The sequence below is a fragment of the Borostomias antarcticus genome, assembly GCF_949987555.1.
Source record: "Borostomias antarcticus genome assembly, chromosome: 8".
Classification (NCBI taxonomy): domain Eukaryota; kingdom Metazoa; phylum Chordata; class Actinopteri; order Stomiiformes; family Stomiidae; genus Borostomias; species Borostomias antarcticus.
The window spans coordinates 29,182,087-29,205,645 of record NC_140241.1 but is presented as its reverse complement, the minus strand read 5'-3'; the positions used below and the strand labels follow the sequence as shown (position 1 = coordinate 29,205,645).

Here is a 23,559-nt window from a genome sequence, read left to right as displayed (position 1 = left end):
CTCTAGACCTCCCTCTCTAGACCACCCTCTCTAGACCTCCCTCTCTAGTCCTCCCTCTCTAGACCACCCTCTCTAGACCTCCCTCTCTAGTCCACCCTCTCTAGACCTCCCTCTCTAGTCCACCCTCTCTAGACCTCCCTCTCTAGACCACCCTCTCTAGACCACCCTCTCTAGACCACCCTCTCTAGACCACCCTCTCTAGACCTCCCTCTCTAGACCTCCCTCTATAGACCACCCTCTCTAGACTACCCTCTCTAGACCACCCTCTCTAGACCTCCCTCTCTAGACCACCCTCTCTAGACCACCCTCTCTAGACCACCCTCTCTAGGTCACCCTCTCTAGACCACCCCTCTCTAGACCTCCCTCTCTAGACCTCCCTCTCTAGACCACCCTCTCTAGACCTCCCTCTCTAGACCTCCCTCTAGACCACCCTCTCTAGGTCACCCTCTCTAGACCACCCCTCTCTAGACCTCCCTCTCTAGACCTCCCTCTCTAGACCACCCTCTCTAGACCTCCCTCTCTAGACCTCCCTCTCTAGTCCACCCTCTCTAGACCACCCTCTCTAGACCTCCCTCTCTAGGTGGTCTCAGCCTGCTTGATTTGTTCCGGAACCGCGAGCGAATGCTGTGTTTACATGACCCACCCGATCACCCAAATGACCCGATCTACAGTATGGTGGAAATACCCCCGGTATGGGAACAACAAGCTAGGTCTGAATGCACCCTAAAATCCAATAGGTGCTTAAAAGGATGGATCGCTGTAGTACTTCTTGAAGAGATGAGTTTTGAGCCTGCGACGAAAGATGGGCAGCGACTCTGCTGTCCTGACGTCAGTGGGCAGTTCCACCACTGCGGGTATTTCACTCACTTCACTGGATGTTTATATCGCTCTTAACAATCCATTATATCTTGCCTGAATCCTCGCCAACAACTCTCTCTGTCTCTTTCTCTCTCTGTCTCTTTCTCTCTCTCTCTCTCTCTCTCTGTCTCTGTCTCTCTCTCTCTCTCTCTCTCAGGGACAATAACTTTATCAAGGACTTTCCCCAGCTGGCGGACGGACTGATGGTAATCCCCCTACCTGTGGAGGAACAGTGTCGAGGCGTGCTGTCTGAACCACTGCCCAACCTACAGCTCCTCACAGGTGTGTGTGTGTGTGTGTGTGTGTGTGTGTGTGTGTCTTTTGAGGAAATGAATGGCAAGACGCACCGCGTCGTCCCGAGCCGAGCGGACCCAGAGGAGTGAAGCTCTGAGTGCGGGGTCAGTGCGGGGTCAGCTGGAATGACACCGCCCGTCCCTGCGCACTATACTGTGCTATTGTTCCTGACATCTCCACGCACACAGGCGCGCTCGCACACACGCGCGCTCGCACACACACACGCGCGCTCGCACACACAGTCCCTCTCTTTGTCTCTCTCTCCTTCTCTTTGTCTCGCTCTCCTTCAGACTCGCACACAGCACACACACTTTTCATTCGCTCTTTCAGGAACTCGCCCCCCCTCCGAGGCCCAGCGTAAAGCCAGACACTTCTCTCCTACGCCCCCCCCCCCCCCCCCATCCCCAGGGCCTCCCTGACAGGGGGCTCTCCACCTCACCTCAGCCCCATCCTCTAATCCCTCCATTAGACCAATTGGCTGCAGCACTTTGCTCCGCGTTGGCCCCCCAGGCTGCTCCCCAGAGGGCCCGGCCCTCCTCCTCTTCCCCTACTTGGGGTGTGTGTGTGTGTGTGGGGGGGGGGGGGTAGCGGTTAAATAGGTGCTTTAGGCATTCTGGTCTCTCCTCTAGATCTGTAATAGCCCGTGTAGAACCAGACTCATGCGAAAGTTTGGTAACACAATTACCAGGAGCAGAGATTGCTCTCGCCCCCCTTAATGTCGGAAAATTCAATTGGCCACCACGGCAGCCGTCTGGCATTGATTGGCTACGAGGGGCGGGATTCTGAAGCGAAGACGAATGGTGTCAGTTGAAAACAACAGGGCAGTGTGGTGAAGAGAGTACACGGATAATAGATGGATGAAGCACTCTGGGGCCAATTTTGACTTACGATAGTGTGTGTGTGTGTGTGTGTGTGTGTGTACGTGTGTGTGACAAATGTGTCTGAGAACATCAAGCTCTGAGCTCTCCACAGCAGGTAATCTAGAAATGATGGATTCATTCCTTTGCTCATTTTGTTAAATGTACAGTAACCGTCTGTCAAGACGGCGTTCGTAATTGCACCGATATTATGGAAACATTTTGTGTCTGGTGCCGCTCACCTAGTATTCAACCACTCCAAGTTCTCCCACACAACTTCCCTTCTCCGTTCTCTACACTGGCTCCCTGTAGCAGCTCACATCCAGTTTAAAACTCGGATACTAGCCTACAGGACAATGAAAGGAACAGCTCCCTCCTACCTCCAGGCCATGGTCAAGCCCTACTGACCACTACGCTCTGCTCTTGTTTACAAAGGAGTGTGTGGTCTAGTGCAGTAGTACGCCGAGTTCCTCTGTTAAATGCAATTATTGTAAGTCACTTCGGATAAAAGCGTCTGCTAAATGACTAATGTAATGCATTGTGTGCATCGCAGGGGACGCTCAGTTCAGCGAGGCCATGGGCTATCCCATGGTGCAACAGTGGCGAGTGCGGAGCAACCTGTACAAAGTCAAGCTCAGCGCCATCACCTTGTCTGCAGGTAACAGAACGTCCACAGACTTACATTTTACTTTTACTTGCTTTTCACTTGTGTCATGTTTCGTCAGCTCATTGTCCACCTTTAGCCTGACACGGACTGAATTCTTCTTCGTTTTGTTTCACTTCATTATTCAGTCTTAAAGTGCTCCCGTTGCAGCCGTTTTCCAAGATGGCCGTTGCCGAGGGAGTCGTCAGCGATTAGTTCATCCCCTAACCGATCATTTAGTTAATTAAGTAAATAATTGGTTAATTGAAAGGACGCGCTCAGAATCTGTTGATTGGCCCGGTTGGAATTTCAACCAAGAGATCACGCTGGACGAGAGCCTTTACAGACCCTGAATTACATTTCTAAAATTCAGATTCAGGGGCTGGAGCCTGGCTAGTCCGGCTGTGCCTTTACTCTCATGTTTAGGTCATAGAAGAGGCTGTGTGTTCATTGTGTTCATGTCATATAATTTGCACTTGTAATGGTTCAGACAGCAAATTAACCTCCCATCAAGTCAACTATTGTTTTGGAGTTTCGCGCTAGACCTTCAGACTGTTTAGACACCTCACTCACTCTTTTTCTCTCGCCGTCTGCGTCCGTCCCTCCATCCCTGCCTCTCGCTCTCTCTGTCCCTCCGTCCTCCCTCCTCCCTCCCTCAGGCTTCTCCAAGGTGCTGAAGACGCTGACGTCAGGGAGCACACGGGAGGAGCTACTCTCCTTCCTCCAGCGGTACGGCAGCCATTACGTGTCGGAGGCCCTGTACGGCTCCGAGCTCAGCTGCACCATCTTCTTCCCCAGCAAGAAGTCCCAGCAGCAGCTCTGGCTCCAGTACCAGAAAGGTGAGGGGGGGAGGGCCAGGGGGCTTCAGTACCAGAAAGGTGAGGGGGGGAGGGGCAGGGAGGAGGATGTGTGACGGGAAGCACAAGACAAGGGAAGGGGTGAGAGGGATGATGTTTAGAGGAAAGTAAAAAAATATATTTAAAAAAATAGTACCAACATTTCAGTCAGTGAAGACTCAAATATTGGCCATAGTTGGTCAATACAGAGAAAATACACCTGCAATCCACCTGCAATCCAAGAACTTGTTCTTACATTATAGGTAGGACTTTGTTTGGAGCAGCTGTGAGGGCCATCTCAGGAAATCACAAATAACTGGATATTATCACAGTGTTATTGAAAAGTAAGCCCATCTGAAATAGAGTATTAACAATGAGAGCAGTTGGCATGAATGGGATTGTGTGTAGCGTAGCGGGGGCTCGGAGAGAATTCAAAATTAAAAAAAAGATTAAAATTAATCTTCTTAAGGATTGGGTTCAACGTACACACTGTAAATATTGCATATTCAAGAGAGAGGCATGCCCAGCCTAAAACATTCCTCACCTGTAGGCATTCCTCAATCCTGTGTATTTCAATGAAGTTACAATACAGTACTTTGTGGTTTGTCTCCCATACCGTTCTATAGTTGTTCTTGGAGAACACATTTAGCTGCTTGGCAGTAAGGCATCATGTATGTATGTGTTAAACATTGTCATGAAGGGAAATTTATGGTACACATCTGTTTAAATGTTAGCTCTAATGATTTGCTGTATGGATGAAATAGCCATCTAGTACTTTTCCCACTGAACACAATACACAGTAGTCTATTTTGATCTTTATCAAAGTTGGATTTATTGCACTCAGAACAATACAAACACGAAAGTGAGGACAGAAACTTCTCTAATGCGTTAACACACAATGTCAAAGCGCTACCTTCGACTGTGAAGGACAGCGTTGTGAAAGACACATGGGTTGGTTCGGACACCCCCCCCCCCCTCAAACAGGGACAGACTGCGGTGTCATAACCCAGCAGTGTAAGACCATCCAGAAACTCAGAAGAAAAATAATTCACATTTTCAAAGGACCAAATTTTTCCCCACACAAAGTTGTGCGTGACCAATGAAACCACCGTTCAGACAAAGTGAGCAGCAGTCTCATTGTCCATCACACTGAAACAAGGACACTTGATTTTTTTTTTCTAGCATCATATGCATTTTCCTATACTGGAAATATAGCAGGTAAGTTTTGAATATCTGTAGCGATACGTGAGATAGGTTTGAAATATCCCGTAGTGAAGCATTTGGAGTAGCCACTAGGGCTGGGTATCGAGTCGAATTTCAAGAATCGATTCGATTCCGATTCACAAGGTTCAGAATCGATTATCACGATTCAATATCGATTCGGTTAGTGTTACTAAAACCTTTTCTTTTTTTTTTTGCTGTAATTACATGACTTTAATTACATGACAGCCAAGTTATGCAACACATCAATACTAGGGCTGGGTATCAATACTGATTTTCAAAAATGAATGAATGAATGAATCATCGAATCAATGAATTAACTATTCATACCTTTATTTATTCATTCATTCATTAAATAAAAGATCGATTTTGGGATTCATGAATCGATTCAGAATCATTTGATTCAGAATCGATGAATCAATTTTTTAAACCCAGCCCTAGTAGACAAAGTCCGTCAACATGCCAACAACCCAGATAAACTCAATTGAACTTTTTGGTGACTCAACAAAACGTGGTTTCACAAACAAGTGCCTCACAAAAATACAAACAAACACAGTAAGAGTAGCAAGGATTTCTCGTATGAATAAAGTACGTTATTGTCATCGTTGATACAGTACAGTTCATTTTCCAGATACAGTAAGTGACTTCATAGGAGGAAGTTGCACCTAGATTCATATCTGAGGTCAGCTTTACATGTTTTCCATTAAAAATCAAAGTTCAAATGTGAGGGTACTCTACATATGAACCTAAGTGCAACTTCTGCCTTAAGCAGAGCCAGCTGAACGCCTCTCAAGTGGCCGTTGTAAACATCCATTTCCCATGAGTCATTTCCAGACTGACACTGCAGCCTCCCTTGAAGCACACTGCAGAGTCCATAACCCCGGGAGACTAAGCTACTCGATATACTCTTTATTAATAGTCAGGTTACAACAATGGCCGACCTTGTATACTTATCAGGTGGCTGTAAGCATTTTCTTTTCTTGCTAAACTCCATTAGGCTGTATACTTGTCATTAATCTCTTTTCTCTTTACACAGCACAGCAGTTAAAATAGACGACTTTCACAAGCTGATTGACACATTGTTTTCAAATTAACAACACAGGCGCTTTTTATTGCTGTCTTTTAGTGCTGTGATACATAAAATCAACCCAGGCAGCTTGAATGATAGCAGGCTTAGTTCCAGTACATGCTCCCCTATCAGTCTGATAAAGAGGACCAGTGATCAGGACACACTTTATCACCTGCCAAGCGCTGACCAGGGAGGAGCAAGAGTCGTTTGGAATGCAGCCGTTGATATTAAAGTGACAGATAAATGGTTAATCCACTTTCGCCGGACACACACCTCAGCCTAAGCTTCCTTCTCGCACGCACACACACCAACTCACACGCCGGCGGACCCCCCCCCCCACCCCCCCTTTAGCAAGTTGAGGAGCGTCGCCTCTGTAAGTACGTGTAGACTTTAACACAGTGGTCCCAGCAGTCCAACACCAGCAGCTGTCCTTTCTGCGTGACGGCCACCCCCACCGGGCAGGTCAGGCCCTCCCCGATGAGGACGTTGAAGCCGCCCTCTTTGGGAAACTGGAGGATCTCCTTGCGGCCGCTGTCGGTGACCAGCAGGTCCCCGTTGGCGTCCACGCACATGCCCGTGATGCAGCGGAAGTCCTCGGTCTCCGTGAAGAAGTGGCTGAGCTGCTTGCCCAGCTGGCCGTCCGTGCCCACCGAGCCGATGGAGAAGCCGCCCTCCAGGTGGTGCTCGTTGCTGCGGTTCTCGATGTTCAGGCCCAGGCCCTGGGTGAAGTAGACGGTGCCGGCGGCGTCGCACGTCACAAACTTAGGCCGCACGGCCGAGCACAGGCGGTTGTAGTTGACCACGCCCACGTTGCGGTCCACCGCCAGGCACCACAGCTTGCCGCCCTCGACGTCGGACACGACGAACTGGCCCGAGGGCATGGCGGCGATGCCCCACGGCTTGATGAGCTGGTTCTTGTGGCAGGCCACGCAGTTGCCGTCGGCGGTGTACACCTTGACGGAGTTGTCGTAGTTGTCCGTCACGCCGATGAGGCCCTGGGCCGTGATGGCGATGGACAGGGGGATGAGGTTGGGCAGGTCAGCGCCCAGGAAGCTGAGGACGAAGTTGTCGATGCTGCTGGGGTTACGGCGGATCTCCTTCTGGAAGCCCTTCCGGTTGAAGATCTGGATGCGGTAGTTGCCGCGGTCGGCCACCAGAACCTCGCCGTGCGACGTGACGCAGATGCTGACGGGCAGGTTGAACATGCCCGGCAGGTTGCCCTTGCAGCCCATCTTCTTCACGAACTGACAGAGCTGGGCACCGGCGCCCGCCCCGGCGGCGCCACCAACGCCCCCCCCCGGTGACGGCCCCTCGCCGTCGTCCAACGACTTAGACTTGAAACTGCCCGGCGAGGCGCACACCGCCTCCTCCACGGCCGCGCTCATGTCGACGTCCCTGTAGAGGTCCAGGGGCCCCCCGGCCAGCCCCGACGCGCCCTCCAGCCCCCCTGCGGCGATGGCACCCTCCCCCGGCTCGAAGAAGGCGCCGCCGCCGCCGCCGTCCTCCTCCTCGTCCGCGTTGACGGTGCGCGGCTTGGTGGCGAGCCGCCCCACCTCCAGGGCCTCGGCGTGCTCCGTCTTCACCAGCTCGGGCTCCTGGAGCTTGAGCAGGACGGGCAGCAGGCTGTCCCTCAGGTCCGGCTCCTCCTCCTCCTCGCCGCCGGCGCCGTCCTCCGCCAGCAGGGCGACGTCGCTCTGCTTGAGCCGCGCGGTCAGGTAGTCGCAGCGGGACACGGCCTGCACCTCGGCCACGCTCAGCAGGTACGTCTGCTCCTCCAGGACGCGGCTGTTCAGCTTCTCCGCGTCGGCCATGGCGGCGGCGAAGGCTCGCCGCGAGCGCCCCAGATCCTCCTGCAGGCGCAGCTCCGCCCTGGCGTAGTCCTGCTGCACCGTCCGGCACTTGAGGCGCTGCGAGCGGGCCACGCCTTCCACGGCCGCCTTCTTCCTCTGGATGAGCGCCATGGACTCGCGCAGGGCCGCCAGCTTCCCGCCGAGCTCCTGGCGCCGCTGCTCGGCCGCCGCCCGGACGGGCCGCACGGCGTGGCCCCGGTGCCGGTGGTCGTCGACCGTGCAGGGGTCGCAGAGGACGGCGCCGCAGTCGGCGCAGTGCTGGCGCGGCAGGCGGTTGCGGCAGGACTGGCACATGAGGGCGGCGGCGCCGGGGCTGCAGGAGCTGGCGCAGTCCAGGATCTTCAGCACGGTGAGGTTGTCGGCCAGCTGGGAGATGCTGCTCATGCGCGACACCTTGCTACAGAACGGGCAGCGGACGCCGTTGATGGTGCTGGCCAGCAGCTTCTCCAGGCACTGCCGGCACACCGTGTGGCCGCACTGCAGCAGCTTGGGCCTCATCTGGTCCTGGTTGTAGGTCTCCAGGCAGATGGGACACTCCAGGACCTCCCGCATGAAGTCCGGGTCTAGAGATGGAGACACGACCGCCATGACGCTGCTGACCTCCTGAGAGAAGGAAAGACTTTAGCAGGAAGGTGATTGTACAGGCTGTAATTGACTATAGATAGGCTATTCAGTACATGCATTATCTACATTCTCCTAGTGCTCTAACTCATTGTTACGTCTCATTTTTCTCTACATGGGGTACAACCTATATGCCATTGTATTATTGAGGACATTTAAGCAGATCATGGTGTTATTTAGCCTAAGGAGAGGATAGTTGTTTAAAATAGATCTGCTTTTCGCAGGAGTATGTCCCAAGCCCTACCCTGCCTCTGACTGGCACTGTGTGAAACTTACACGTATGCGGTAACTGATATGTTCTCAGCTCGTTGGACAATTCAGGAGAAGGTGCCCGACCTCGCAGCTAGTATCACTCAATACCACTTACTTAGCTGCCCTGCTAATAACGTTACCTAAGGCAAGGCAAGTTTATTTATATAGCACATTTCAGCCACAGGGCAATTCAAGGTGCTTTACATGAGACATTAAAAGCATTAAAACAAAAAGCAAGACATGATAGACATTTAAAACAAAAGGCAGGACAAATGAAAAGCATTAAAAACAAAAAGCAAGTCATTATAGACATTTAAACAAAAAGCAGGACAAATAGAATACAGGAATAAAAGTGACAGTGCAGTATACTGATAAACACAGCTCCTCTTAGAAAGCAGTGGCAAAAAGAAAAGTCTTCAGGCTTGTTTTAAAAGAACCAAGAGTTGCAGCAGACCTGCAGTTTTCTGGAAGTTTGTTCCAGATATGTGGAGCATAAAAACTGAATGCTGCTTCTCCATGTTTTGTTTTAACTCTGGGGACAGAAAGCAGACCTGTGCCAGACGACCTGAGAGGTCTGGATGGTTCATAGCATATGAGCAGATCAGAGATATATTTTGGCCCTAGGCCATTCAGTGCTTTATAAACCAACAGCAGTATTTTAAAGTCAATTCTTTGACAGACAGGAAGCCAGTGTAAAGACCTCAGAACTGGTGTGATGTGATCCACTTTCTTAGTCTTAGTACCTAGCTGGCCAGAAGCCATCACCTGCCTCTTTTGCCAATGACAGTAGCCAAATATGTTATGGGTTAGAAAAAGGACTGACTGACAGCAGCCCTACAGCTAGTATTATTAATAATAGCACTAACCCTAACTGGGAAGCACTGTTAGCCATGTCCTAGCTTGTAAACAGCTAACTAGCAGGCTATGCTAGCTGGCTAAACCAGTAACGTACGCTTGTCCAAACTAAAGGGCTGTTAGATATATTTATACGATGCTGGAAGCCAGGTTCGTATCAAATTAAATACTTGCTCACGCAGTATTTATAGCTAACTGAGGTATTTATAGCTAACTGAGCTAGCTAGATGCTAACTGAGCTAGCTAGATGCTAACTGAGCTAGCTAGATGCTAACTGAGCTAGATGCTAACTGAGCTAGCTAGATGCTAACTGAGCTAGATGCTAACTGAGCTAGCTAGCTGCTAACTGAGCTAGCTAGATGCTAACTGAGCTAGATGCTAACTGAGCTAGCTAGATGCTAACTAAGCTAGCTAGATGCTAACATGACAGCTTACAACCGGAGGCCCCGAGCCCGAGGTGCAATGCGGTAAGAATTCATTAACTTGCGAATATTATACGAATAATATCGTTCATATTTTGTCCGGAAAGGTGTTTTAATGTCATCTTACAGTAAAGCTTACCTTGTCTTCAGTGTGAGATGTGTCGAGGAGGCTCCGGGGCGTTTGGTTTGGTCCCGTTCCTGGAGCTCGAGACTGCGGTGTGTTGTCATAGCGCGGGTATATTCACATGCCCCGCCCACATCTGTTTTCATTGGTTCCTTTAGCAGCAGCTGGAACGGGGTCCCGAAGTGATTGGATGGAATAGCAATCAATCAGTTTAGCTTTTTACCCATTCCCCGCCCACATCTGTTTTCATTGGTTCGTTTAGCAGCAGCTGGAACGGGGTCGCGAAGTGATTGGAAGGAATAGCAATCAATCAGTTTAGCTTTTTACCCATTCCCCGCCCACATCTGTTTTCATTGGTTCGTTTAGCAGCAGCTGGAACGGGGTCCCGAAGTGATTGGATGGAATAGCAATCAATCAGTTTAGCTTTTTACCCATTCCCCGCCCACATCTGTTTTCATTGGTTCCTTTAGCAGCAGCTGGAACGGGGGTCCAACGTGATTGGAAGGAATAGCAATCAATCAGTTGTTTTTTAACCTTAGTATTTGTTTTTTTGTCCCTGTAACAGTACACACGTTTGTTTTGTTTTTTAGCTTTTTATACCCACGGACCCCCCCACTCCAGGCACACAGATAAACTGAGGACCTGTGGTGTGGGTTTGGAATAAAAGAGTCAGTTAAATCTTCATTTTCTTCAGTAGCCTACTCAATAAATAAAATAATACAATACAATAAAAAAAAGCAAAAAATACTTTGCATTTGCATCCGGAACCATATAAAGAGCCAAGCTTCCATTCGTCCCAGTTCCCACTCCTGCTTGCTCGACCAATCAGAACACAGAGTACTCAGAATTTAGAAATACAATTGTGTCTCTTATAAATACAATCATACAATCGTACAAGTACAGTTATGACTCTTACAAAATAGAAGTCTGACTCTCACAAATACAATTTAGGCTCTTGCACTTTTGTCCTCTCTACAAATCCAACTCATACTGCTCCAGGCTAAAGATACACAATTAAATAAATAAAAACTTCCATCATTGGATAAAAATAACATAATGTATCAGCTACCTTTATCTGAGGGGATGTATGAGTCATTTGAAAGCACCATCGTTTCTGTAGAAGGTTGTAATTTGATAGGCATATCATTGTATCATGTCATATCATGTATCCTATAAATAGTTGCATTGTAGTCCAAAAGAAATGTGAACATAATGGACAAAATATCGTCCAAGTGACAAAATGAAACCAACAAACTACGTTTAAGTATTGCAATAGACACAGGTATATTATGTGCACGGTAGTAGGTGACAATTATGCAAAATACCAAATCGCCACTAGATGGCAGCATAGGTCTGTTTGTGAGCGCGGTCCTTACTGACCCCCCCAAAGGGAAATAATAATAAAATAAACCTTGACACTGAAGACAAGTGTTACTGACTGTTTGTGGTTTGAATGAAATATGTATTTTACGTGCAATTCAGCTGCAGGGTTTAAGTTGTAGTTGTTATGAAGAACAGGGTCCGTCCTGGGTTTTTGTGGCTGCTAGAGATATTGTGTTTCATTAGCCTATGTTACTATCGCTGCCATTGTGCCCTTGAGCAAGGTAGTCCTATTAAACCCCTACTCACTGCTCCAGCTTAGTGGTAGCCTATGAAAGTGTTGTGATGTGCTCAGCTGTGTGTGTGTGTGTGTGTGTGTGTGTGTGTGTGTGTGTGTGTGTGTGTGTGCGTGCGTGTGTGTGTGTGTGTGTGCGTGCGTGTGTGACCTCTACCCCTGCAACTCTCCCCTGGTATGTATGTGTGCCCCACCCCCACATCGAAACCTTTGCTGTGAAAGAGAATATGTTTTCAGTCAACTTGCCTGGTTAAATAAAGTGCCAGAGCACATGCACACCTTGTGCAAAGTATTCTTTTCTTAAACCTTCCTGGTTTTGTCAATTCATCAATGAACAATCATTCATCATCTCATCAAACCTCTACTTTTTTGTCTCGTCACTGCAAGTAGCAAGTAGCAAGCAGCAACTGAATGTGTGTGAAATGTTGGCATTGAGGCAGACAAAAGTTGATCAACATGACAGTGTTTAGTACTTGTACTATGTTTAGCTATTGTCTGGCACTCTCACTGTCTTGGCTAGTTGCCACTACAATATAACAAAATGTCACACCTAGTCTGTTTTTCACACCAGAACAAATAAAGACCTGACAGAGAGAAGAATCCACGTCAGACTGTTTAAATCCTCAGATCCCGACTCTCTCCCCCTCTCGTCTCGCACATATTCGGTTGCCATTTCCCCCGAGCTTGCATTTTCACCCCTTTGAAAAAGCAGAAATCAACAGACTGTGGAAAATTAATAGGCAATATGATCTGGAAGTCTGCCAGAGCTGTTAAAGAGGCCAGATTGCACGTCAAAACACAGAGAACAGAGACATTTTACAAGGCAATAACCAACGATGGCAACGTTAACAATATCTGACAACATCTGCGTGAAATTAGCATCACCGCAGCTGACACTTCTCCTGACGTTGCCAAGGTAACGCCATCAGACCAGAGGGGTTGCCACCGTAACGGATTATAATGCTGTGTCCACAAATAAAGACTTGTTATTGAGGGACAGAGAGATCAATGAGAGATCAATGTTTGGGGAACAAAGCCTTCCACCATCTCTGACCGACCAGCAGACTCACAGACTGACCCGGCAGTGAAATTCAAAGACAGCTGGTTCCCAAAAGCCAAAGAAGCTATTGATTCTTCTCTGGAGAGTGAAGAGTGTGACATAGAGGACCACATATGTAAAGATACACCACTAAACATTAGATTGATGAACAAAATCTCGGTGTCGGATGTCTTGCCAGGATATATGCCTCGAAACGGCGCGCGCATCCGGAACAACGGCGTCGGCGACTGTGCCAGCGATACCCTTTTTTTGAATCCTAAGCTAAGACGCGCGATCCGCCCGGGCTGTCGCGCGCCACCGCGTCGCCCGTAGAGGGAAGAAAGACGAGAACGATGATAATCAGGGGGATTTATTGTGGGGCCTGAGTCAAGACAGCTCCTCTCTGTGTCTGTGTTTGCTCAAGGACGGTGTGTAATTGGCCTCTTAGGGCCACCCCTCCAGCCTGTTTACACAGGATGTGGATAGCCCCCCCCCCCCGCCCTCTCTCCCTCCTCCAACCACCACCACAAACACAAGGGCGCATGTACACTCGCTGACACTGACAAACACACGCACACGCGCACCACTGCGCCACGCCGTTCACACCGCAGCTGGGGTGATGTATATTTGATATATTAACCCCCTGACCCCTCCGATGAGTTATCCCTCCCCAGCTCTGAGGAGTCTGTATTATTGGCCTGACTCTAAATCAAGTGCACAAATACAATTGCTTTCAATCATCAGAAGCTAAGACGCGAGAGCAGCAGTTGAAGACTTTGCAATAACATTCAGGGAAGGGGACTTTACACATGTTGCATTGCATATGTTTCATTTCAACTCCTACTATATTAATTATGGGTTTCCCCCTTTGCTCCCGTCGACTGTTCCTCCCGCGGAATAAGATTTATTTGGAGCTCTGTCGCTGACTAGTCTTCGTATCCTGAGAGGTCAGATAATACACACCTGCGTTACATTTGCACATTTCCCCACCTGCGTGGGGTCAGCCATTTTTCACAGATGTTGGAGGCTCCAACAGTGCTTGGAATGTGTTTGTGTGTGTGTGTGTGTGCGTATGTGTGTGTGCGTATGTGTGTGAGTGCGTATTTGTGTGTGTGTGCGTGCGCGTGTATGTGTGTGAGTGCGTGTGTGTGAGGGCGTGCGTGCGTGCGCATGTGTGTGTGCATGAGGGAGACAGGCCGAGGGTAAAACTTGTCATGTCCTTGTGTTAACTTTGAAAAAGAGTAAAAACGCATACGAGGGCTGAGCATCTTTATTTTCTTTCTTGCCCCGTGTGTAATATTTTGAAGGCCGCTCTATATGATTAAGCACACTGCAGGAAGTGAAGAATTGAAATCGTTACCCTAAGCTGGTGTCAATTACTCTACCTTGAAGAATGTCTGCTTTTTTTTTCTCCCCTGTAAGTGTAGCACAGACCGTGTGACTGGGTGCGTGTGACTCTCGCTTTCAGCGGGCGAGTGTGCGTCTGTTTAAGTCTGTGTGTGTGTGTGTGTGTGTGTGGATGGGCGGGTGAACACAGGCCAAGTTCACTAACAGCCGTACACATCTGCATGTTATTGTGTTTACCCAGTGATTCCCACCTCTGGCACCACTGTTTTTATTCTCTCGCCGTCTCACGCACGCACGCGCGCACTCACATGTCTCCAGTCCACCAGTCAGTCTGGGAGTCAAGGATATGAGTCAGTTCCTCTCTCTCCAACTGAAATAAAGGGATGTGGGCCCCATAATGTAGGCCGCACATTCAGACGACCACAGCCTGCCCGTTAGCTCACGCACGCACGCTCTAGCACTCACGCTTTTCTGTCTTCGAACTCACTCGACATTACGTGTGTGTCGTCTTCCCTTCCCTCCTTCCCCACCCTTTGCTGTTGCGGAGGAGAACACGTGTCCTCCGTAGACAGTTTGACCGTGGTACGGGTCAAAGGCGGGGGCCGACTTAACTCTGCCGCCGGTTTCCCGCAGTTTGCGTCCGATCGAGCGTCGCGGGCGCCGAAAAAAAGTGTTATCATGCAGATGTGCGCTCACACACACCCTGCAGAGTCTTCAGACGAGCCACCCGTCCCGAGTTTACACGAGTTGACGGCAACGAGGGAGTTGTAAGTAGATCCAGAGGAGTTCACGTGTTCCCGCGCATGCGAGGGGGAGGGTCTGTGCTCACGCTCCGGTGGTCGCCCTCTCCCGCGCCCCACGCTTTCACTCATGCTGTTTTGGTGGGAGGGAGGATGAGGGGGGGGGGGTGGCTGTGGACTGTGCTAATGCGTTCGGGAGGGAACGGCGACATTAGCTAAACGCCATTCAGCACGTCGAGGTTCTCAAAAAAAAAGTGCTTCATAAATAAAGCGTTGTTTTTGTTTTGTAAAATGTAATTATTATTATTTGTTACTCGTGCGTGCGTCCACCTCGACCACGTGCAGCGGTTTGCTCTTGTGCTCCGTGCTTGTGTACTAATTCTTGCTTTAGACAGCGTATCAGTACTAGGATTGTAGGAGAGCGAACGGCTGCGCTGTTGTTGAGTTTGTTTACCCTGACTGCCCCCCTCATCTCCCCCGCCAGAGGCGACAGACCAGGCGAGTCGGCGGGAGCTCAAGTCGGTGCCTTTCATCAGCTACCTGTCGGGCCTGCTCAAGACCCAGCTCCTGTCCGAGGACCTGGTGAGCGGCGTGGAGATCCGCTGCGAGGAGAAGGGCAGCTGCCCGTCGGCGTGCCACCTGTGCCACCGCCAGACGGGCCGCGAGGCGCCCTCGCCCGCCCCCACGCTGCTGGAGGTCAGCCGCATCGTGCCCCTCTACAGCCTGGTGCAGGACAACGTCACCAAGGAGGTGAGGGGTACGGGTGGACGATAGATGTGTGTAGATGTGCGTGCGTGTGTGTGTGCGTGCGTGTTTGTGTGTATGTTTGTCTACTTGTTTACACTCCCAGCAAACACGCAACGTCAGGGAGACGTTCAGATCATGTCTTAATAACGTCCGTCGGTCCTGAACCCCGTTTGTACGTCTGCCTGACCCCTCACTATTCACACGTCTGGCTTGGACCCCTCTAAGACGTCTGTGGACGTGCAGAACGGGTTCAATATCTGAACGTTAAAAAAAACATTCATTCTGGCTCCTAATTGGATGTCTTTGGACGTCCGAAAAAGACAAAAAAGACATCTAAAAGACGTCTTTTAGACGTGTCTTTGCTCAGTGGGCTACCATGGTGGGTGTTGTACTCCATCCTGCCTCTGTAAAGCCTGGTCCAGGACATGGGCGACTTTTTAGAACAAAGTGCAACAAAAACTATTCTTTTAAATACAATCCAGCAAAAAAAAAAGTCTTCATAAATATACAACTTACCCCCACATGCCCCCGTGTGTAGTGAGATGGGTGTTTCAAGAGGCTAAAAGAAGTCCACGGGGCACAAGATCTCCAAAACAACCTGGCATCTTGGGGGTACAAGGTGTCCAAAGCCACCATTCAAGGACGCCTACATGACAACAGCCTTTATTGCCGAGTTGTGAGAAGAAGCCTCTTTTGAAGAAAATTCACAGAAAAAGCATCTTGAATTTTCCAAACTCTAAACTACAGGAGCCGTTTCTTGTGGTCAGATTAAACAAAACATTTTATTTTTTGGACATGCACATCAGCGTTATATTATTGTTTTCTAATATTATTATGAATATTATTATTGTTGTTGTTGTTATATATTTGGCGTCCAAAGAATGCAACGTTGAAAAGTACTCCTGCCTATGGTGAAACATAGTGGATCTTTAATACTTTGTTAAACTACAGTACAGGGAACCATGAAGATATTTAGTCACACCAACACTGCTTTCCAAACACCAATCAGAGTAAAGCAAATTATAACACAATGTAAAGAAACCTATTTGGAACATAGGAAAGAAGTAACTAAAAGCCAAAGTAGATTAGAATGTTATCTGGCGCTAAAAAGAGATTATAAATTGGCAGAATGTCTCTCTACTGTCAGAGAGAGAAAGCAGAGACAGATCCTAACCAACTACAGGCCCAGTGACCACAAATTGGCAATCGAGAAAAAGGACGACGAAAAAATCATGGCAACCAAAAGAAAACAGAATACAGTATGTGATCACTGCTCGTCAGGTGAGGTTGAAACAGAGAAGCACTTCCTGAGCATTCCTAAAGCATCCGATGAAATAAGGAACATCTACTTGAACACGTTGAATTCTGTGATTACAGACTTCAATTAACGTAATGACCTCTCAAAAGAAGAAATCCTCCTAGGAGAGGGAGACAGGGCGTGTATGGCTGCCCAATACGTATCAACATGCCTCGACCTGAGGGACAGTGAATGACCTAGACACACACAGAACACGCATATATTCACACACACACACACACACACACACACACACACATACACACACACACACACACACACACTCGTGCGCACACAAACAAATATACACATACACATTGTGATTATTATTTTTTACCATTTATTACAGCATTACTTATTCATATATATGTTATCATCTCTTTTTGTTTGTTTGTTTGTTTCTCAGTTAGTACTATACTTTGGCAATATTTACGTACTGAGTATTTCCTGACAATAAAGCTTATTGAATTTAATTGGAAATTGTCCAAAAACCTTGATCCCTCTGTCAGGAAGCTCCACCTTGGCTGCAGAGGGACCTTCCAACAGGACAACAATCTGTAACATATGTTCAAAGCAACAAAGAAAAATGGATGACAGAGGATCATCAATGTCCTGAAGTGGCCATCTCAGTTTCCAGACCTGAATCCAATTTAATATTTGTGGTTTGAACTCAAAAGAAGAAGTCCACAGATGTCAACTCAAGAGATTGAATTTTTTTTTAACTCAAAAGAAACCTTATTACTTTGCATATTTTGTTCTTTATCAAGGGTATGAATGAAAAGAGGTGTTTTTTTGTTTACCACAGCATTATGCGCTTGTTGGTGGTAGATTTTCACAAGATTTATATCGACATTGAACAGATAATTCTTTTAACAGGGGGTTAAGAGCTGAATTAAATTAATTCTAGCTGAATGAACATTTGCGAATGAGTTTGCCATCTGTCTGACACTTTCATTAAAAGTTCAACCCAAAGTTCACAGCTAACTAAACAGGAAATTGAATAATATAAAACATATTTTTATATGGTACATATTTCTTCACACCCCCTCTGCTGATTTAGCTCGATGACGTTATATTTCATAAACATTTGCCGCTCTGGTGAACTGATTGACACAACTGTGTAGCCTTTGAGTGCAGTTCATTGTAACGCCTCTAGGTGGTGTAAGCGGGTTTACTTTCTCCATTGAAAAATTACAGTGATCTACAGGAAAGAAAAAAGGTGACGTCATGGTTTTTTGCTACTCTTGTGGGGTTACTTTGCAGGGAGGTGGGTGGATGTGCAGCCGTGTGTGTGTGGGTGTTTGTTTGTTTGTGTTTGCGTGTGCACCCATGCATGTGTGTGTGTGTGTGTGTGTGTGTGTGTGCGTTTGTCTAGTAGGGCTGTGTGTGTGTGTGTGTGTGTGTGTGTGTGTTTGTCAGTTTACAGTATGTGTGCAGCCAGGTGTGGTGCGCGTGTGCGTGCGTGCGCTTGTTCACAACTCGATTGTGGACTTGCGTCTGTCTTCTGCCGTGCGCTCGCTCGTGTTCTGTTGTTGTCACGACTATGCTGCTTTTGCATGACGTCTTTTCCTGGTGAGGAGCGCATGGTTATTAGATATGAGGCTTGGTCATGTTTGATATCTCTTTCCCTGAGGTCATTTAGCAGAGAGGGTCTGGCTCCGCTTGACCTTCTGTTTACCACATTTTGTCGTCTGGCCTCGATCTGAGGAGAGGGAGATGCAATTAGAGGGTCTACTGATCTGCGATGGTACATAGCAGACAGTGGTGTGCGTGCTTGTGTGTGCGTGTGTGTGTGTGTGTGTGTGTGTGTTTGCGTGAGTGTGTGTGGTGTGACTCACCTGTAAGTGACTGCATTGGCCCAGGCTCAAACCTGATACCCCATCCCCCTAATCACACACAACCTCACACACGAACACACACACACGCCCACACACACACACATGCCCTCACACACGAACACACACACACGCCCACACACACACGCCCACAACAAAGACCCCAGCCTGGATGTGACGCCCATAACAAGTGGCTCAACCATGAAGAAAGAGCCCAATCGATAGCAGACGGCCCCTAGTGGGCTTGTGTCGATAGATAAACATGAGGAAGAGTACAATGCCCCCCCCCACTCTCTCTCTCTCTCTCTCTCTCTCTCTCTCTGTCTCTCTCTCTCTCTCTCTCTCTGTCTCTCTCTCTCTCTCTCTCTGTCTCTCTCTGTCTCTCTCTCTCTCTCTGTCTCTCTCTCTCTGTCTCTCTCTCTGTCTCTCTCTCTCTCTCTCTCTGTCTCTCTCTCTCTCCACCTCTTCTTCCTCTCCTCCTCCTCCTCCTCTCTGGTCTTCTGGGGGGGGGGGGGGGGGGGGGGGCAGGCTGCGGTGTATCGCTCGCGATCGCTGGCCTCAAAGGCAGCGTGGGATTATTAGCTTGTTATTGATGTCATCGACCCCCGCGGGTCCGGGCGCTCCCAGCCCTCATCCTCCCCGTCTCTCTCTCTCTCTCTCTCGCTGTATCTCTCTTGTCTGCCTCCTCTCTCTCCTTCTATCTCTTTCTCTCTCTGTCTGTATCTCTCCTCTATTTCTCTTCTCTCTCTCTCTCTCTCTCTCTCTCTCTCTCTCTCTCTCTGAAAGGCTTGCTCCATCTAAGCAGACACAATGGCTCTTGGTTTGCATGGATCTCCTCCACTGCAAGAGAGGATCGGTTCCTCTGACAGCGGTGGCACGATGTCCTCCTCTCCGTGTCCTCCTCTCCGTGTCCTCCTCTCCGTGTCCTCCTCTCCATGTCCTCCTCTCCGTGTCCTCCTCTCCGTGTCCTCCTCTCCGTGTCCTCCTCTCCGTGTCCTCCAAGGAACAGTCGTCAGCCATTTTCAAGGCTTTCACCAAGATGAGATTTCTATCTGGACCACGGCTGGTCGTTTTTGGAAAAGGCCACGGAGGGACAGAGGGCGACGTCAGGGGTACACGCGAGGTCGCCACGCTTCTCCGGGGGGGGGGAGAGCTCCTTTCCCAGCTACGGAACCGCATATGCTGTATCTCACCATGTTCCACGTTCCACGTTCCACGCTCGCTCTGCGCCTGCATGGCCGCCTGACAGGGCTTGTCGTGTCACTCCCATGTCAACCCGCCCGTTATTGAGTTCGACCTGTATTGTGTTACTATGCTAAATTACCCCGTCAGCCCTCCCCCCCCCCCCCCCCCCCACACACACACACCCCAAAAAAAACAACCTATGGGGAAAAGGGGTGAAGGATTAAAAATGTGAAAAAAAAATCACCCCGAGCTTCTCGTGTAACAGTTTTGATCCATGTTTTCATCGTGACATTGACATCTCTGCCCCCTCACCTCGACGCGAGAGCAGGAACGAGGGGAGAAACCGAAGGAGAATCCCCCTAATTCTGTCCTCCGTCTCTGTCGGAACGACTGCGACGGGGTTGTTTTAGGATTCGAGGAAGAGAAGGGCTAGGGACGAGAAAAGGAGAACAGTGCCTTTGAAGGCGTTTTGTGTAACATGCCGTGTTATGTGTGTGGTTTATCCGTCAATCAGCTAACGAGCGGGAGCTCAGCACCTCTTTTGGGGAGTGTTGAGTCCCGTCTGTTATTGCCACGGTGAATATATGTTTCGTAGCCATGAATGAGCCCCTGACTCTACCTGATTGCAATGGTGGTGGGCCTCGCACGCACGCACACACACACACACACACACGAGCATCCACACACACACAAGTACACACAAAGAGACCCTCCCCCTGCGTTAGTGGCGGAGACGAATACCTCAGTGGATAAATAAATAAGCCAACGCCAGTGTCGGTTGCCAGCAGTCCTGTGTCCTGCACTGGTGTGATTGAATTATGGCAGACCTTTTGAACAAATTGGCTGTGAGGCTAATGACTCAGAACGCTGTATATCTTGCCGAGTGGCCCCTACCACGCTCCCCCCCCCCCCCCTCCACCCACTAGCTGTTTTGGTGCCTTTGTAAATAGCGTTTCCTGACAAGGTGGGGTTCGGACGCAGGTTTGACTCAGGCTGCTTCCTTAAACTTGTTAAACTCAGAGCTTCGGGAGAAGTAACGAGTTTATGGGATGGCCTCTCAACTCTTTTTTCTCTTCTTTTTTTTTTGCTGAACCCTGCATATGTCTGTGCGAGTGATGGGATGTGACAGGGCAGTTGGATGTAGGCCGCGTTGTCGGATATACTGCTTGCTTGCTTGAAATACCGTTTAAGTCCCCAAACACTGCCCAAAGGCTGTAAGAAGGCTTTATCCAATAAGCTTTAAGCCCATCTGAGAAAGGTTAGCACAGACGATAGACCCAGCCTCCACCTCTAGAATGGACCCCCCCCCCGCCCCACCCCCCACAAAAAAGGCACCAAGCCGCTTTTGGCCAAATTGATTTTTATTTTGTATTTTTTTTTAAAGCAAATAGGGTCTTCGCAACCCCCACACACACGACACAGAGCCCATTCATGTGGCTATAAAACCGGGATCAAATTAGCTTAGAGCATCCTCCGACGCGGTCGCCGCTCCGAAAACAAGCACCCAGGCTGGTCCCCCTGGTCCCCCTGTGACCTCGTCCACCCCACCCACCCTGCCATGAACCTCCCCGACGGTTGGCCCCAATATCCCGATTCTGGGAAGTACGCGTTTTTCTTGACGGGGATTCCTAGAAACGGGCCAAGATGTTCCATTGTTAAGGGCATTAGCGCCGGGCGATAGGAAGAGACCCCGCGGCCACGGCCGGCAGTATCCTGTAAGCACGCAGACTCCCTCTCACCAACACCCGCGATCATTCGATAAATCAATACCGCGGGCCAGCTGGCTAGCGTTTTCACATATTAGCCACTGAAGATGGACAGTAATACGGCTGACTTAGATTAGCGAAACAGATTAATACATTAGGAGGTCACGCTGACCCCCCCCACACCCCCCCACCCCCCACCGCCCTCCACTTTCTTGTAAGTGACGACAGCTTTCTACGAAAGTGAGAGGTCCAAACAATAGGTCTGGTGCCAGAATGTCTGACAGGTCAAATGATGTCAGGGGGCTGCGAGCTCCTCCCCTCCGAGCTGCACCCCTGCGCAGGGAGAGAGGGGAGGATCAATGGAACAGACGAGGAGAGATAAGCGCCTCTTTCTGAAAGACGTGTTTAAAGGCCGACTGGCCGCGCTCTCTACGCACGTCTCCTCGGCGCTTACGTAGTTTGTCTGACCTCCCCGTCCGGCGCTCGTATATCCATCACGAAACGCAAAGCGAGTGGACTTTTTCTTCCGCAACCCCCGCGATCCACAACCCCCCCCCCCCTCTCCCCCTCCCCCTCCACCTCCCCCCCCTCCACCTCCACCTCCCCTCCCCGGTGCAATACTGGACACAACCAATAGATCTATGGGTGTTCTGGGAAGGGCCTGATCGATCAGTGATCAATACAGGATAGTGTGTCATCATCCTCCCCCATGACTCAGCTAGCGGGAGGGGCCAGACAGGGAGGAGTGTCTCCCAGCATTTTTGGCTGTGCGAGGAGAAAGTGCCAGATCATCCCGTTAGGGCTGGGGGGGGGGAGTGCTAGGTCATCCCGTTGGGGCTGGGGGGGGGGAGTGCTAGGTCATCCCGTTGGGGCTGGGGGGGGAGTGCTAGGTCATCCCGTTCGGGCTGGGGAGGGGGGAGTGCTAGGTCATCCAGTTGGGGCTGGGGGGGGGGGAGTGCTAGGTCATCCCATTGGGGCTGGGGGGGGGGGGAGTGCTAGGTCATCCCATTGGGGCTGGGGGGGGGGGGGGAGTGCTAGGTCATCCAGTTGGGGCTGGGGGGGGGGGGGGGGGGGAGTGCTAGGTCATCCAGTTGGGGCTGGGGGGGGGGGGGGGAGTGCTAGGTCATCCCGTTGGGGCTGGGGCTGGGAGGGGGGAGTGCTAGGTCATTCCAGGGAGGGGTTTTCCTTCCTTCGGTCTTCTTTTTTCTTCTCGTTGTGAAGACCCCCTCCGTTTCTCATCCCCTCGCCACGACCGTATCCCTAACAAGCCCACGGATAACGGCCCACAAAAAGCCCGCGGATAATCCCCCGTGTTTGTTGCCTATGTGCGTTGTCGTTCGGTCCTCTTCCGTCAGCCTTACCTCCGGTACCCCCCTCTAAGCCACAATTAGATTCCATGTTTATCCAGCGGAGCCTGGGTTGCATTACCCCTCAAACATAAACACGGCTCGGTAATCGCTTTTTCTATTTTTCAGACGTGCAGCCGTGCAGTCAAGCGTTGGAGCCCGAACAGGGGTTTTTCTAGGAATCCGTCGGTGGTAAACGCGAGAGAGCCTGCGGTCACTAGCCCCTCCCCCCCCCGCCGACCGCCCCCCACCCCCCCCGCAGCGTCCAAGGTCATTACCCATGTTTGTCTGCGAGTCTGCATGCATGCTCCGCACAGGACTTCCTGTTGCGTTTCCTGCTGTCGGGAGGCCTGGTTCCCATTGGCCGAGGTGGCGAGGCAGGGCGGGGCAGGGCGGGGCAGGGGCAAGCCCTCTCAGCCACATGGTTGTTTTTTTTTTTTGGGGGGGGGGGTCAGCGAAGGGGAGATTTGAAGGAACGCAATCAACTCCCCCCCCCCCTCTCCCTCAAAGTCTTGTTTCAGGGAAGTCATTATGTGGCCATGGATTGTAGACCACCCCCCCACCCACCCCCCCCCCCCACACAAACCCCCCCACCCCCCCCACCCCTAATAACTGCTCATTCAGCAGGTCCGTTCAGAGGGGGCGTGTCCGAGGGTGAGTAAGGGGAAAGACTTGACGGCTGGAGGCCTGTTGATCCTATCGGCCGGCAGAGAGCTCCCATTGGTGGCTTTGGAGTCTCCTTGACAAACACGCACACACACACACGCACACACACACGCACACACACACACACACACGCA

The 23,559-nt window shown here is 50.1% G+C and overlaps 2 protein-coding genes across 2 annotated transcripts in view; one reads left to right on the top strand and one right to left on the bottom strand.

Annotated features, from left to right (window-relative positions):
• The window catches only part of astn2 (astrotactin 2), a gene marked incomplete at both ends in the record, with an annotated part of 261,038 nt that overhangs the window by 232,127 nt on the left and 5,352 nt on the right, over positions 1–23,559 (top strand). Inside the window, 4 exons of the mRNA XM_084442591.1 lie at positions 1,016–1,140; positions 2,563–2,667; positions 3,312–3,491; positions 15,128–15,393. Coding sequence (XP_084298717.1) covers positions 1,016–1,140; positions 2,563–2,667; positions 3,312–3,491; positions 15,128–15,393 — 676 coding nt within the window. The remainder of the gene's footprint in view (positions 1–1,015; positions 1,141–2,562; positions 2,668–3,311; positions 3,492–15,127; positions 15,394–23,559) is intronic.
• On the bottom strand, positions 6,126–9,998 carry trim32 (tripartite motif containing 32; the record flags this gene model as incomplete). Its single annotated transcript, XM_084441760.1, has 2 exons — positions 9,918–9,998; positions 6,126–8,231 (listed from the first exon to the last, which is right to left on the bottom strand). Exon 2 carries the CDS (start codon positions 8,214–8,216, stop codon positions 6,126–6,128), a length of 2,091 nt encoding a protein of 696 aa, XP_084297886.1. The 5' UTR covers positions 8,217–8,231; positions 9,918–9,998.